Genomic DNA, 17,467 nt, shown 5'->3' with positions numbered 1-17,467 from the left:
TCCAAACACATACTATTGGAGAGCAAGTCCCATCAGTCCTATTAAATGTGCAGTATTAAGAATTCAGGAGTTTACATTCAACAGCTAGAGCAGTGGTTTCCAACCTTTGGCCCTTCCGTTGTTTTGGACTTCAACTCCCAGAAATTCCAACCATCTTGCCAGGTCTTAGGTATTGTGGGAGCTGAAGTCCAAAATACCTGGAGGACCAAAGGTTGGGAACCACTGCTCTAGAGAAACACATGTTCCCTGACCCCACTTTTAGGATACAGTTTGCTTTCCATATCCACAGATTCTGTATCCACAAATTCAACTGTTCACACCTTAAAATATTTTTAAATCCCCCAAATAAATTTTGATTTTGTCATTTTTAAATAAGGGGCACCATTTTACTATGACATTGTTTGTAACAGGACTCAGGTATCCATGGAGGTTCCTGGAACCAAAATTCCACCCACTTTTCCCACTTACTACAGAGGAAATGTGATTTTTAAAATGTTTTCCAGAAAAAATAATATGTAATTAGTTTGAAAGATAGTGACTTTTTAAGAAGGATAAAATTTGTTTTCTGCAACATCTTTCCATCTTTCCTTGTACCATGTCTCCCATTTCATGTACACAGCAGGATAAGATAAACTAAAATTAAACATCCTACTTTCTGCATTGCATTGAGATTTGAGACGGCCTCTTACACAGCATAATAAAATGCAACTAAGTAAACATTCATTTGATTCTGCGGAAAGGCCTTTAATAATTCTATGCCAGCATGAGAGAGATCACCCTGGTGTTAAGTCATTCTCTTCCTAACTCTGGAGACTGAGCGTCTGGTGCAGTGGTTCCCAACCTGTGGGTTCCCAGGTGTTTTGGCCTACAACTCCCAGAAATCCCAGCCAGTTTACCAGCTGTTAGGATTTCTGGGAGTTGAAAGCCAAAACATCTGGAGACCCACAGGTTGAGAACCACTGGTCTAGTGCTTAGTTTCCCAGTGCTGTTCCATTTAGTGGAAGTTGGGATCCATCATACAATTTAGCGGTATTGGGAAGAAAGAGGTTCTCAGTCCTGTGAGACATAATGACTTGGCATTAGGAGGGTCCTCTTAATGCACTTTTTAAGAAAAAGAAGACAAAGGGGTGAATCTACATTGTAGAATTAAAGCAATTTGACCCCACTTCAAACTGCCATGGGTCAATGCTATGGAACCCTGGGAGTTGTAATGTAGTAATGAACCAAACTCTCTGACAGAGAAGACAAAAGACCTTACAAAACATCAGTTCTCAGCATTCCATAGCACTGAGGCAGGGCAGTTAAAGTGGGGTCAAAATGGATTTGCTCTACAGTGTAGATGCACCCAAGGTCTCCTTCCATGTTCCTGTTCTTCTCAGAACACTCTGTTCTGCAGTTTGCATTTGCAAACAACCACTACGTATAGGTAAATGAGCCTATCAGGGCCCTTCCATGCAGCCCTATATCCCAGAATATCAAGGCAGAAAATCCCACATTATCTGAGTGTGGACTCAGATAACCCAGTTCAAAGCAGATATTGTGGGATTTTGTACTTTGATATTCTGGGATATAGGTCTGTGTGGAAAGGCCCTCAGATAACCCAGTTCAAAGCAGATATTGTGGGATTTTCTGCCTTGATATTCTGGGATATAGGGCTGTGTGGAAGGGCCCTCAGATCACCCAGTTCAAAGTAGATATTGTGGGATTTTCTCCCTTGATATTCTGGGATATAGGGCCGTGTGGAAAGGCCCCTGGAGAGAGATGAGTTGCTCTTTATGGAAAGACTTATTTCTTCTTAATCACTTGAGGAGCAGTGGGAAGCAGCTCCATTAAGGAATTGTTACCTCTTGCACCAAGTACCACACCCCCTGAAAATAATCAGGTGCAGATACACAGATACACACTTAGGGCCCGTCAACACAGCTATATAACCCAGGATATCAAGGCAGAAAAATCCACAATATCTGCTTTGAACTGGGTTATCAGAGTCCACACTGGCATATATTCCAGTTCAAAGCAGAAAATGTGGGATATAATTCAGTTGTGTGGAAGGGGCCTTAGATAACTGAAGCTCAGTGTTGTTTGGTATCAGGGCACCATTGTGCTCTATGTAGCCCAGAGTGAATTTTCAGGGCTGTAAAAGATGCTTGGGCCTCACATTTAATGTTGACTTTGAAACCTGCCCCCACTTGGGTGCTACAGAGCTGGCCCTGCCCAGCTGCTGGCATGGGGCGCAATGCCGCACACGGGCACAGCTCAGGTAGGCGCCTCCTGGCTGGGCTGGGCCTCCCGTGGGCTTGCTGACGTGACTGCTGCGCTGATGCTGTCTGCAGTGGCGTTGATCGTTTTCTTCCCTTTTCTTTTTTAAATCTTGTTTACTTTTGCAGGTCTTGACTCAGGAAAACTTAGCAACAGTTGTGACAGGCGTAATGGTTCCAGCAGGGGCAGTTACTCAACCTCTTCTTATCCCCATCAGTATTGCAGGTCAAGTGGCAAGTCAGCAGGGGCTGGCTGTGTGGACATTTCCTGCAGCAACGGTCGCTGCCCTCCCAGGATTGACGGCTGCCTCTCCTACTGGGGGAATTTTCAAATCACCTCTAGCCAATTTGCAAGGTAACCACTGCTTCCTAGAGGATTTTGGGGTCTTCTGTTCTTCATGAAATGGGACATTGGCTCAACAGCCTGCATTGAAGGAGGGATGCTGATTCAAAGGGACCATTTGTAATGTCTTTATCTGCATGAATTGAGAGGGGGAAAAGGATTTGCTCTGTATTCATGACCACTGCTTTGCAAGGGGATTGGGTAACCTGATAGATAATAATGTCTACCATGAAAATGACTGTGTAATAACATTAATCAGGCAATATCACACTTGATACTAGTTGCTGGGAGTTGTGAGTGGGAGATTGCTGTTTTCCTCCTTGTGGGCTTCCCAGAGCCATCCATTTGGTTACTATGGGGAGATAATGTTGGGCTAGAGCTGTGGTTCTCAACCTGTGGGTCCCCAGGTGTTTTGGCCTACAACTCCCAGAAATCCCAGCCAGTTTAACAGCTGTTAGGATTTCTGGGAGTTGAAGGCCAAAACATCTGGAGACCCACAGGTTGAGAGCCACTGGGCTAGAGGGTCCTTCCACGCAGCCATATAACCCAGAATATCAAGGTAGATAATAATCCACAATATCTGCTTTGAACTGGGTTATCTGAGTCCACACTGTCATATACCCAGTTCAAAGCAGATAATGTGGGATTTTATACAGCTATGTAGAAGGGCCCAGAGAAGCCTCTCATGTTGTTATTGCTTCCATTCATTGACCTATATGCACTGTGAGTGGGCTGTTCCCATTACAGTCAATAGTCCTTATCCATGGGTTCTTCAACCATGGATTCAACCAACTATAGTTGAGAAAAAACTCAAGAAGCAAGCCTTGATTTTGCTGCATGGCGAACACTACTCTGGTGCACAGAGATAGCCTTCTGTAGCCTCCCACTATTTCACAGATCTTCTGACTCACTTCGGCACTTGTTGTTTGCCATTTTATATCTGCAATGTCATTTTACTGCACCATTGTACTATATATAATAAGTATCCATGGGTCGTGGAACCAAGCTCCAGCAGATACCAAGAGCATGCTGTAATTTTACAGGAGAGATTGTATCTACTTTTACAAAAGGATGTACTCCTTATGTGTTACTTTAATTGAAGTGAAGCACCGGTGGGGTGAAATTTGGTTGCACTTCATCATCATGTGAAGTAGTTTATATTACAGAGTCTGTGGTCTTTTTCCTGCATCTTTGTCAGTTTTATTGGGTGGTTATTCTGCATTTTACTTTTATTTAGTCATTAATACATTAATACAGTCATTGAATTGTAAAGTCAGAGTTCCTTGTGCCATCGTGTTTCCCATTTCTAATGTATTGTTGTGGAAGTGAAGGAAGTTGATATGAAGAAAGTTAACTCTTTTGAAATGTAATGCTGTAAAATAGTTATCATGGACTGATAAAATGACAAATAAATGGTTTCTAGAAGAAATCAAGTCTGAACCCTCCCTAGAAGTCAAGATGACTAAGTTTTGGGCATATCACCAGAAAAAATGACTCACTAAAAGACCATCAGGCTCGGTAAGGCAGAAAACAGGAAGGAAAGAGGAAGACTGCCTTATAGATGGATTGACCCAATCAAGGAAGGCATGGACCTGAGTTTGCAAGACTTGAGCAGAGCTGTCAATGATAGTGTGACTTGAAGGTCTTTCAATCATAGGGTTGCCATGAGTTGAGGATAACATGTTGACGATTGACAATAAACAAATCAAAATGTTGTAGTCAAGATAGGATTTCTTCTACCATTAATGTTTGTTGCAGGAGGCCTATGACGTGAAGGCTTTGGGTAACCATAGCTATTACACTATGTAACAAAATATGAAAAGGTTTCTGCTTCTGGTTTTAAAGTGTTATTTCCTGTTTAATTGTATGGTACTTATTTTGAAAGTAGTTGTTATATTCCATACACTTTCATTGCCACCACAAACTATGTTGAATTTGTTTAAACTCTGAGATATTCATTGAAAAACTATTGCAAAATGAGATGCAGGATGACCCACAAAAACAAAGTTTTTGCACATTAATAAACCTTTTCCATGTTTCTATGATTAGGAAATGACATTGATAGCCCAGGAACCAAAATTATGTTGATTGCAATAGCTGATACGGCAGCCACAGAGACTACCTAGTGGTGCCATCTCAGGACTTCTACCAGCACTTGATTATAGCTTTGTGTTTTCCATAAAGAATTTAGAAAGTGAAGAAACAGAGTTTTTTTTCTTCAGTTTAATGAAAATGCTTTCACTATCATTTGGCTAACATATTCTCTAATGCAGTGGTTCTCAACCTGAGGTCCCCAGATGTTTTTGGCCTTCAACTCCCAGAAATCCTAACCGCTGGTAAACTGGCTGGGATTTCTGGGAGTTGTAGGCCAAAACACCTGGGGACCCACAGGTTGAGAACCACTACTCTAATGTATTTCAAGACAGTATAACAACATACAGGTGTGTCTGTTCTGTTCTTTACCCTATGAGGTATCTATTAGATGGCATAGACTAGGGGTGATTAACTTCTGCAGGACAGGAGGCTACAATGACATCCCCAAACCCATAGGGAACTTGAAAAGACCTTCACTTTTGTTTTAAAACAAGGTAGACAGGGGGGCTGTATATTTTTTGAAACTAAACTGTGTTTCCAGGCGCATACATTGTTTTAAAGCAATACTACACTTTTTGGCAGTGGAGGCATTGCATCAGTCAGAAGAGGCAGTGGGTGTGTGTTGGTGGGCAGGTGACTGGAATAAATGGGGCAGACAGCAGCTACATGTGGACCACATGTCCCTCCCCAACTTCCATACACATGTAACTTTTCCAACCATTTGCTCATGGATCAAATGAGGATATGATGGGATGGGATAAAGAAAAGAGAGTGGGAGAAGGAAAAATATCATCATTGCAATAATTTAGTGACCCTTTCTTTCATTTCTCTCCTCTCACAGCTGCTGCAGTGCTGAATACAGCAGTACAAGCCCCTTTGCAGCCAAGCCAGCCTATCCAGGCCCAACAAACTGTTCAGCCAAGGCCAGCAATTCAAACACAGACTTTACTCCAGCCCCAGGCTCAGCCAGCCATTTTGCCACAGCCTACTGCAGTATCCACACCGCCAGTTGTCAAGCCATTGGAAACTCAAACACAAATAACTGTTCAGCCAGCTGGATTTGCGTTTAACCCTGGAATAGTAAGAACTTGAAAAATGCCACCGAGGAAGAATTGTTAGCCATTTCTGAAATTTGGGTGTTGAGTGGATTGGTAGCAATGGACAAGCTTCTAGTGGATGTGTTTCTGGTCTGGTCAGGTCCATTGATTCATGTGTAGTTTGGTGGCAAGGCTGTGCATACTCCTTTTCAAAGATGTTCTGTGATTTCTTTTCATTATAAACATGAACAGCAACTCCTGGGATATTGGGCTAGATGTCAACAATGAGTACCCATAGCATTTACCATTATTGTATAATCTATGGTTTAAATCCTCTATTTACAAGCCACACATACTGTTTGCACAGTCAGAATGTGTGGTTGTAGTCACATCGCACTGTGTTCCCTTTGCACATAAAAGTTTGCTTTTCTATCAGAAAAAGCACAGTGGAAATTAATACTAACAGGTTGTAGTTGGCCAAACTTTCTAAAAGACATTTTATGCTGTCAGGGTGAGCATTTATCTTCATCAACAGCTTCACGGTCTTTTAGAATTGGTTTGCAGTGTTTCGCCATACAGATATTTCGAACTTCATCTCCCAGAACCCTGACTTTTGCTGGCTGGAAATTTGGGGGGGGGGGGGGCAGTAGGTTAGGAACCACAGCTGCAGACCAGGGATAGGGGAACATTTATTTACTTTATTTGTATACCGCTGTTCTCAGCCGTTAGACGACTCACAGCGGTTATCAACAGAACAGCAAAAATACGATACTACAGTACACGGTAAAAAACAGTAACATCATAACACCTTATACAATCCTATATAATTAACAACAATAGCCATTCACTGGCGTCTCATCACTGAAAACATGATCCAGATCCATCATCCATTGTTCCTTTCCTATGTTCATTACACTCGTTGCACTAACTATTCAAACGCCTGCTCGAACAACCAGGTCTTCACTTTTTTGCGGAATACCAATAATGATGGAGCTAGTCTAATATCTGTGGGAAGGGCGTTCCACAGCCGAGGGGCCACCACCGAGAAGGCCCTATCTCTCATCCCCGCCAGCCGTGCCTGTGAGGCAGGCGGGATCGAAAGCAGGGCCTCCCCGGAAGATCTCAAAGTCCTGGTGGGTTCATAGGCAGAGATGCAGTCTGATAGGTATCTTGGGCCGGAACCGTTTAGGGCTTTAAAGGTCAACGCCAGCACTTTGAATTGAGCCCGGTAGCAAATCGGTAGCCAGTGGAGTTGGCACAACAGGGGGGTTGTATGCTCCCTGCGTTCCGCTCCTGTTAGAATCATGGCTGCCGAACATTGGACTAGTTGAAGCTTCCGAGCCGTCTTCAAAGGCAACCCCACGTAGAGAGCATTGCAGTAGTCTAAACGGGATGTAACCAGAGCGTGGATTACCATGGCCAAGTCAGACTTCCCAAGGTACGGGCGCAGCTGGCGCACAAGTTTTAATTGTGCAAATGCTCCCCTGGTCACCGCCGAGTCCTGGGGTTCCAGGCTCAGCGATGAGTCCAGGGTCACAACCAAGCTGTGAACCTGCGTCTTCAGGGGGAATGCGACCCCATCCAATACAGGCTGTAACCCTATGCCATGTTCGGCCTTACGACTGACCAGGAGTACCTCTGTCTTGTCTGGATTCAATGACCTTTATAATATTTTTGAACTGTGTCTCCCATCAGCCAGTAGTGATAACTTGTATTCCAGCAACACCTAGAAGGCTACATGTTCCATGTGTTGCACTAGAGCTCTGTCATACTTTTTCACCACAAACCACATTCTGTCCAGATAATCCAGTAAGTTTATTTAGAGAGAAGTATATAAAAATAAGTAAATCCAAAAGAGAGGTTAGAAGTCCCAAAAGGTATTTCCAAGATAGCCAAGTGTCCAAAATTCTTTTCAAATACAGTCTCAAGAATCAATCCATAGATATATCTATAAGCAAAATAGGTAATCTATGCCACGCATGAACTATAAACAGGAACAAACTTAGAAGCTTGAAAACATAAATTCAAAAACAGTAGGACTAAAAACTGAGAGCTGTTTACGTGAATACAACGTTACTCTCACAAAGGATTCTACTAGCAGAAACCACTTTAAAAGGCCTCAATCCCTCACATGACATCATTCCTCACACTTCTTTTCCTCTCCTTATGTATAAGTCTCTGGGAAAAGCGAGTCTGTCTTTGTTGCACGCTCTGCTGGCAAGTCATCCTTGTTTTCAATTGTGCAGAACACTTTATTTGTGTTATCTAGTTATCTTTAAAAGATTCCTAGCTTGATGGGCTAGTATTATCATCATCTCTATATTGATGAAAGCAGCTGAGAGAGAAGTCAATCTGAGAAGTAATAGAAGATCGACAGTAACATACATTTTGATCTTCGGCTTTTGTTTTATTCTGCAGATCAGTGCAGCTTCTCTTGGATCCCAAACCCAGCTCCTCAGTTCCCTGGCTGCCACGCCAGTGATTGCAAATGCGATTCCTAGTCTCCAGGGGATTACTGGGCAAATCCTGACCAATGCTCAGGGACAAGTAAGTGCTACGAGACTCAAAAACACAACATAAGTAACAAGACCCAACTCTTTCCTATTGAAAAAGGTGCATGACTTGTTTGCCAGCCCCCCTTTTAAAATATAAAGGATAGTCTCATCAAGTATTTCATTTATGTAATTCTAAAAATTCTAAAAAATATGTGCTTGAAACCTGTTGGGGGTTATGTATGTAGCCTGTAGAGGGACTATGAAAGATTCCCAAACCTCATTTACTGGTAAACGGCCACTGGGGCCAGTTGTGATCTGTTCCTCTATTGATTGAGAAGTGGTTAAAGGAGAGAACCAATGAATATGTATGAAAACTCAGAGCAAATTAGGGAATGGTTTCCCACCTGCTGATATGTGATCACTTGCTTTATTTGTTTTAAAAAACTCATTGTGCTTCAGCCACTATTAGAGCTGGCTTTCCTTAGGAGCTATGCCATATGTCTCAAATTCAAGGCTCATGGGCCAAATCTGGCCCAGCATGTCATTTGATGTGCCCCTCCAGAAGCTGGACTACAATTCCTGTATTCCTCATTAGGCATCACAATTAGAGCTTATGAGAATTGTGATGCAAGTAACATTTGGAAGGCTGTAGTTTGTTCTATTTCGTCGGGAGGGTGGGGACTGAATTTACATACAAAGCTTGTGGATATGATGTCTTGATGTTAAAATGCCCTTTAACCTTTCCCCAACCTCAGAGCCACAAGTGCTGTTGCGTTACAATTCTCATCATCCCCAGTTTGCATAGCAGATAATCAAAAGTTATGGAGTTGTCATTCAATAATATCTAGGCGGGGGTGAGGGGGTGGAGGGTGCAAATTGGGTAAAAACTAAAGAGCACCAACCAACCATAATGTTTATCTATATAAATAAAAATGTAATGTTAGTTTGTGGGATTAACATAACTCAAAAACTACTGGACAAATTGACACCAAATTTGGACACAATACACCTATCAGGCCAACAAGTGACCATCACTCATAAAAACACTAAAAACACAGCAGAAGGGACTTTAAAAGATTAAAAATTAAAAATACATTACAACGCATGCACAAAACCACATATATATGCGCAAACACACACATATAAAACACATATATAAAACACAAAACACATATACACAGACTGGGCCACAGCAATGTGTAGCAGGGGACAGCTAGTGTATATGTATATGTGTGTGTGTATGACCTTCAGTATCCACAGATTCACTGTCCATAGATTTAGTGGCCCTTGGAAGGCAAACCTAAGGCCGAATTGGCCCTCAATGAAAATGAGTTTGATTGAGCTACACTTTACATAGAAAATTCTGGAGTTTATAATACACTCTCCAAAGAAATAGATCCTAGTGCAAGTAGTCTCTGGTGCTGCCAGAGATCGCTCACGAGAGGGTTTGGGAACATCAGGCAGCTGCTTCTCAGTCAAGAGGGGAATGGAGCTCTGTTGACTTTGGCGGATGCTTTCCAGTAAGTGAGCTTTTGAGTATTTGACCACAGTGCTAAATAGCATGTAATGACCATACAGGATTCCACCAACTGTTCTTTGAGTTACAATCAAGGATATTCATGAACTGGTGGGGGGAGGGGGGGGGGGGAGTTAATAATGTAATTTAGGAATAAATGAATGCAAGTAATCCCAAATTAGAAACTTCTTGACTCTTTTATTGAGGACATTTTCAATTATCCCATTCAAACTACCCACACTCATGGTCATGGATCAGGTTTGCAGAAGCCTGTGGAAGTGTTTAAAGACAGTTATGATTGCCTTGTCCATGCCTAGAAATTGTACAGTAGTACACTCCTTTGGTATGTAAATTGGACAAGGATACTTTTATTTACAGTGGTCTGAGTACTGCTAAAACGTACTTTTGGAAATATTAAATTTGCAACTTGATATCTTAAAACAAACAAACAAAAAACACCCACACTCAAAAATACTGTATTTTTGCTGGGAAAAGTTTGAAATTAGTCATTAAAAATAGGGCTAAGCCTTTAGGTGATGCTTACTATTGACATTAGCTAGAACAGTCTCAGGTAATGCCACCAGCAACATTGTAGAAACATGGACTCTTTAGCCTTCTGGCCATGCTGTGTCCAGGGAAATACCAAATTAACAGCACCAAGAGGTGCTGAAGACTACATACTTTCTTATCTCATTTTCTCTATGCACTATCAATATTAGTAAACAGCAGTTCCTTCGTGTTGTGGATAATGTTGATGTGCTTCCTCCAAAGTATCAGTCTGTGAAGGATCTAAGAGAGGGGCTTCACTGCTCATATCCACCCACTTCCATATCACCAGCTATACCAAGAACTATGTGGATGGATTCTTGGAAACAATAACACACTGCTTGACCCTGATAAAGATGAAAGGGGAAAGTGGTTTCAGAACAGAGCCAGCCATCTCTTCCCCTGTAGGTCATGTTGCTCTGTTCTTCAGGATGTATCATTATGAAAACCTCAGCATATTCGGCTGTCCTCTCCGCCCCCCCCCCCCCCGCCCTCCCCCTTTTAAAATAATCCTAGCACTTTAGTTCCACTCAGTCCGCCTTCCTTCCCATGTAGAGCTGAGGAAAAAGGAGATTTTCAAAAACTCTGTGCTCTAACCTTTTGTACCTTCCCTTGCTTTCTGTTCCAGGTTATTGGCACACTCCCATGGGTGGTTAACCCAGCAGCCATTGCCACAGCAAACCCAGCCGCGTTGCCAGCACAGAGTCTGCAGGTGCAGGCAGTGACACCCCAGCTGCTCTTGAATGCCCAAGGCCAGGTCATAGCCACCTTGGCCTGCAGCACCATCCCGGCAACAGCAGCTTTGAGAAAACCCAGCACCCCAGAATCCCCAGCAAAGACTGAGGTGAGCTTCTTCTGCCTGTCAAAGGCTGCTGAGTCCAAGGGGAACTTATCATAGCACTCTGCGGCAAAATCTGCTTGAGTGGAATACCTGCATATAGGGAAAAGCTGGGACATATTTGACAGGAGCCTGAAAATCATTCACAGAAAGGTGTTTCCTATTCTCTTCTTGCTCTATTCTCCTGGAAAGCTCTGCAGGCATGTCCCCAATGACATTTCTATTGATTTATTCTATTAATATTTCTGTTCTTCCTCCTATTGATTTTTCATAAAAGTAACTTTCCTTGCAATCATTCTAAAGGAAGTCAGCAGTGTACTTGCAGGGGAGGACAGTGGGAAAGGACTCTGTCCCATTTTGCTTGTGGGAAGGGGGAATTTCTCCCAACAGCCCCCTGTGTTGAACCCCATCTCATTCAGGAGGGTTGCAGACTTTCCTTGGAGTCAGAGAATGAGGGTGGGTGGTTTTAGAAGTCCCCTCCTTCCATCTTTTTCTGGTGGGTAATTTGGTCCTTTTTCCATATGCTAACCAACATTTTATTGATGTTATGCAGTTGGCCCTACTGGAGTTTGGTTCCAGGACTCCCTGTGGATGCCAAAGCATACAGATACTTCAGTCTCATTATATACAATTGTGTAGTAAAATGGCATAACTTACTGTATATACTTGAGTATAAGCCAAATTTTTCAGCCTTTGTTTTAGGCTGAACCCCCCCCCCCCCCCCTCGGCTTATAATCAAGTCAAGTTATTTATTATTTTACTCTGTTGTTATTGTTATTATTACATTTATTATTTTACTCTATTATTATCATATTTACATTATTTTACTCTATTATTACATATATTATTTTATTCTTTATAGTATTACATTATTTTACTTTATTTATTATTATTATATGTATAATTTTACTCTATTATTACTGTTACTACATTTCCATTACTTTATTATTGTTGTATTGCATTTATTATTTTACTCTCTTTATTATTATTGGAAGGATACGTAAGCACATTTACATGGAAGAAGATTAGAATAATGGTTTGATCAGAGTTGGGCAGTCTTATCTTAAATTACAGTTTTATGTAAATATTCAAAAACATTTAACCTACTGATGCCTCAATTAATGTAATTTTATTGGTATCTATTTTTATTTTGAAATTTACCAGTAGCTGCTGCATTTTTCACTCTCAGCTTATAGTCAAGTCAATATGTTTTCCCAGTTTTTTTTTTCTGGTGGTAAAATTAGGTGCCTCGGTATATTTGGGTCAGCTTATACTCGAGTATATACGAGTATATACAGAAATGATGGACAACTCAAATGAGTGCCAGAGACTGCCTGAGAATCTGTGAAATGGTAGGAGACTACAGCAGTGTAGGTCTACACATCACCATAGTGCTTGATGTGTAGTTCGCCTGTGTTTGAGAATATATCTGCCTGAACATCCTTCTCCTTTGCTGTATTGGCAGGTCCAACCTATTCAACCTGCTCCACCATTGTCGCAGCCAGCGGTGGTCATTGCAAGTCCTCCTCCTGCAGCCAAACTAGCTTCTGCTCCTGTCCCCATTTCCTGCTCAGAGACCCCTACTGTCAGCCAGCTTGTTTCTAGTAAGCATGTCTGGGGTCATTTTTGTTTCTGTAATAGGTGGAGGGTGACTTTCAATGGGATGGTAATGGGAAACGCTTCATGGGTATTATCTTTTGGATAGTGATGGTGGGTTGGTGCCAGATAGGTCCTGCCTCTTCCATGGAGATTTTTTAGCATGTATGGTTACAGGAGGCACAAGTGCCAACTTTTCTGAACTCCTAGCCAGCATATCAAAATGTTATGCAATCAATAGTAGTCATGGCCCAAGAACAAATAGAAAGCCACCAGTTCTCTAATACTGGATCTGGATGCAGATTTAACTGCATTTTGATTTTTTTTAAATGTACTTTACTTATAATCACTAGGAGGGCACAAGCCACAATGTCTAACTAATTATTATTTACTTATTCACCCACATTAGAGCCTCAGCCTCCCAACAGTGGAAGTGATGAAGATGGAATTAACTTGGAGGAAATTAGAGAATTTGCCAAGAACTTTAAGATTCGACGCCTGTCTTTGGGTTTGACGCAAACACAAGTGGGGCAGGCATTGACTGCAACTGAAGGACCTGCATACAGCCAGTCCGCTATATGCAGGTAAGCCAGATGAGGAGGAATTCCAAGGTCTCTCTTGCCTATTACATTATGTAACACGATTTTTGTTCCTGGGTTATAAATGTTATTTCATAATTAGTTCTAGCATAAAAACATGGGAAAAGTTTATTAAACTGCAAAAACTTTTAACTATTACATCTGGCCCAGCCATTGGTTTTTAAATCTTTGTGTGTTATTGTCTATATGTGAGTTATATTAATTGCATTGTTTATTTGTTTATTGCTTGTTGTTTTTACTGATGTGTTGTTGGGCTTGGCCTCATGTAAGCCGCTCTGAGTCCCTTGGGGAGATAGTGGCAGGGTATAAATAAAGTTTTTTAATTATTATTTTTTGCGGGATATCCTGCAACACATTTTGCTATAGTTTTTCAATAAATATCTCATCGAGTCTTAACCAATTCAACATAGTTTGTGGCAGCCACAAAAATGAAGTTTCTGGAGTAGAACAACTTCTTTCGAAGTTCGTACTGCGCAATTAACAGGAAATGACACTTTCAAACCAAGAACAGAATTTTTCAAATTTTGTTACATAGTGTTGTTTCAGGCTTCTGTGGAATCAGAGGCATGGGAATCTGTACTGGGTATTTGAAATTATTGTGGTACTTGTCTCTTTACCACCTCTTTTGAACCAAGGGAAGTCAAAATGAAATTGCTGTTAGATCTCAGGGTGACTTTTCAGTACATAGAATGACATGTTCCATTTTCCATCTTTTCCCCAAGAATAATAAGTCATGAGTCTTGTTCTGACTGCTGAAGCCAATACAAGTTGGTTCAGTTCTAGTTGCTAAAACAAATTTCTTAAATCTTTCCCACTGAAGCTCTGTGCAAAACATTCATTCAAGCTGGCACATTTATAATTTAATAAAAATCAGAAATGCCAAAATACACACCACAAGCCCGAAATCTTCTCACTTCCAGTAATTAAATTTACTTCATCTGATTGCCAGAAGGGCATGATAGTTATATTAACAAACGTTTCCTAGTTTGGGATTACCAGTAAGATTCACTTTCCAGAAGCCACATACAACATAGCTTTCAGTCAGAGATTCTTGAAATTGTAGTTTAGAACATCTGGCGATACAAGATTGAAGACCTCCTTTCTGGCCTTCAGAAGAAAAACTTGGCCATGGGAACAAGCCTTTGGGCAATAAGCAGTATGAGGAATGATCAGGGATTATGTGCAATAGATATATTTGGAACGGCCTGTGATTCTTGGATTGTGTGATTTTAATCTTTATATTGATATGTTTTTAATTCCATGTTTTAATGCTAAATGATGTCATGTATTATGATTTGATAATTGTATGTTATTATTGTTACGTTAGGTTTCTGTACGTGAGGCATTAAATTTTGCCATAATTATATTGGAAACAGCTTTGAGTAACAGCTTTGAAAAGCGGTATACAAGTGAAGTAAATAAATCTATATAAATAAAAATGTAATGTTCGTTTGTGGGATTAACATAACTCAAAAACCACTGGACAAATTGACAGCAAATTTGGACACAATACACCCCTCTCTCTCTCTCTCTCTCTCTCTCTCTCTCTCTCTCTCTATATATATATATATATATGCAAACACACATATATACACATATACACAAATATATACACACACATAAACACATATACACATACACAAAACATATACACAGACTGGGCCACAGCAATGTGTGGCAGGGGATGGCTAGTAAATAAATAATATTGGAAACTTCTGGTACAATGCACACCCATTTTAAACTCTGCATTAAGCTAAAATTTCCCAAAGCTGAAGGGGTGTAGATAAAAGTCAGGATCTGAGGCATTTTCATGTTACAGTTAACAGCACTATGATTCCACTTTAACTGCCATGGGTGCTTCCTGTGGAATCCTATGACAAGGTCACAAAATCTGCCCAGAAGGCGCAGAAGGCTAAATGAAACTTCAGTCCCGCTGCCACCTCCATCTTAATCAGTGGTGGAAATATGGTCTCAGAACTGTTTGTCTCAATTGGCCATTTAAGTTTAATAGTCAAGGACTGGTTAATGATAACAATGCATCGTAAAAGCTTCAGAAGGAAAGGAATGTTTGTGGACCATTTGTTTCGTGGCAGTTTAAGTTATTAGTTGACTGAGATCCTCAATCAGGGAGCTTTTTTGGTTCCTCGGACCAAAACTACCAACCCCAGGCTTATATAGGATGGTGCATGACAGTTAAAGTGCAATCAACTATGTAAAGTGAATGGGGCCCTAGAAAAAATAAGTTGGGGTTGCAATTCCCAGATTCCTCTGCCATGCTGCCTGAGGGATTGTGGAAGTTGTAGTCCCGCCCAAAAAAGTACCTCTTCCATGCTCTTGTGATTTCACCCATTTATGCAATCTGCACCAAATCAGCTGATTTGTTCCCAGCTGGGAATAACATGAACTTCTAATCCAGTGGTTCTTAACCTGTGGGTCCCCAGATGTTTTGGCCTTCAACTCCCAGAAATCCTAACAGCTGGTAAACTGGACACAGCATTCTATCTATCTACTTCACCCATGGGTTTTACCTTTTTTACTCCTTTCATTTGGCCCAGCTCACCCTTGTTTAATTGTTCCACCATTTTACACTCTGTTTTATTATGTTATTGTCACGATTTTATTGTATTGTTATGTTATTGTTTAGCATTTTTATTTGATGTTATCATCTGTTTTGTATGCATTTTATTTTTGGCTTAGTGTAATTGCTTGGGCTTAGCCTCATGTTAGCCACCCTGAGTCCCTTCGGGGAGATGGTGGTGGTGTATAAAGTTGTTGTTGTTGTTGTTGTTGTTAGTAGTAGTAGTAGTAGTAGTAGTAGTATTATAAAAATCGGGGAGCCACATGTTGAGAACCACTGTTCTAATGCATTTCCCAATGCCATCCTTTTTACTTTGCAGGTTTGAAAAGTTGGACATCACTCCCAAAAGCGCCCAGAAGTTGAAGCCTGTCCTGGAGAAGTGGTTGACTGAGGCTGAGCTGCGGAACCAGGAAGGCCAGCAGAATCTAATGGAATTTGTGGGCGGAGAGCCCTCCAAGAAGCGTAAACGGCGCACATCTTTCACGCCACAGGCCATCGAAGCCCTCAATGCCTACTTTGAGAAAAATGCCCTGCCCACAGGCCAGGAGATCACAGAAATTGCCAAGGAGCTCAATTACGATCGCGAGGTCGTCCGGGTCTGGTTTTGCAACCGGCGACAGACACTCAAAAACACCAGCAAACTCAATGTCTTTCAGATCCCTTGAAGGTTCAGGGGCTGACCTGGCCTATCCTTGCGTTGCTGCTGTGAGCACTTTGTGGCTAACTCCCCCTTGCACCTGCAGATCCTTTGACGGTGATGACTGGCACGAAAGATGGTGGGCAGGAAGGAGTGCCTCTTGTTTCAGTGTCCTCCCAGCCTTTTTGCCTCACGTGGCCCAGTTGTGTACATGTCAGCTGTGTCCTTCCTCTCTGAGTGTCGTGCTGGAGCTGTGAAGGGTTTAGGAATACATACACCTTTAGTTTCCTTCAGTGTCAGACAAAAGCATCATCAGGTTTATTTCCTTTTGAAAACTACAACAACAACAAGACTCTCTGTGTTTTTGTATGGAAAGGTAGCGTTGGGACTGACACCTGAATTGCACTTATCAGAAAATCCTGCTTCCTTTCAAAAAGAAATGTGTAAAATCCTGTTCCATTTCAAACTCTTTTCATAGACAGTGTTATCTCTTCATGCACAGTAACAGGTACAGTTAACGGTATCTAAGCAGATTAGTGGCATAATTTATATCTTTTTCTTGTGAAGATTATTATTATTATTGTTATTCAGAGCACTATTAAACTAAAAGACTTTTTATCACTGAAAAAAGATGCTAGTAGCTTTGAGTCCACTGTTTTTCTAAAGCCCTGGTTAGGGTTCCCCCATTTTTAAGACTATAGTGTGATTAAAGACAATGGTTCACTGGATAGATTAAATCTCTGCTCCTAAGGTATGCTGTTCAGTAGAAGGGAGGGTCTGATTTTTTTATAGCTTGGAAACTCACATTAACATGATAGAGAGGAATACTGTATATACTCGAGTATAAGCCTACTTTTTCAGCCCTTTTTTAGGCTGAAAAAGCTCCCCTCTGCTTATACTTGAGTCAAGGTTATTTATTATTTTACTCAG

At 41.3% G+C, this 17,467-nt stretch overlaps 1 protein-coding gene across 3 annotated transcripts in view; it reads left to right on the top strand.

Moving 5' to 3' along the window:
- The window catches only part of POU6F1 (POU class 6 homeobox 1), a 56,482-nt gene extending 39,315 nt beyond the window's left edge, over positions 1 to 17,167 (top strand). For all 3 annotated transcript variants that reach the window (XM_060762808.2, XM_067464286.1, XM_060762807.2), the window contains exons 5-11: positions 2,388 to 2,613; positions 5,537 to 5,775; positions 8,151 to 8,279; positions 10,918 to 11,133; positions 12,593 to 12,731; positions 13,133 to 13,307; positions 16,220 to 17,167. In XM_060762808.2, the coding sequence (XP_060618791.2) occupies positions 2,388 to 2,613; positions 5,537 to 5,775; positions 8,151 to 8,279; positions 10,918 to 11,133; positions 12,593 to 12,731; positions 13,133 to 13,307; positions 16,220 to 16,565 (1,470 nt within the window). In that variant the 3' untranslated portion in view covers positions 16,566 to 17,167. The remainder of the gene's footprint in view (positions 1 to 2,387; positions 2,614 to 5,536; positions 5,776 to 8,150; positions 8,280 to 10,917; positions 11,134 to 12,592; positions 12,732 to 13,132; positions 13,308 to 16,219) is intronic.
- Positions 17,168 to 17,467: the final 300 nt, after the last annotated feature.

Source organism: Anolis sagrei, chromosome 2, assembly GCF_037176765.1.
Source record: "Anolis sagrei isolate rAnoSag1 chromosome 2, rAnoSag1.mat, whole genome shotgun sequence".
NCBI lineage: Eukaryota > Metazoa > Chordata > Lepidosauria > Squamata > Dactyloidae > Anolis > Anolis sagrei.
This window is presented reverse-complemented; position numbering and strand designations above follow the sequence as displayed.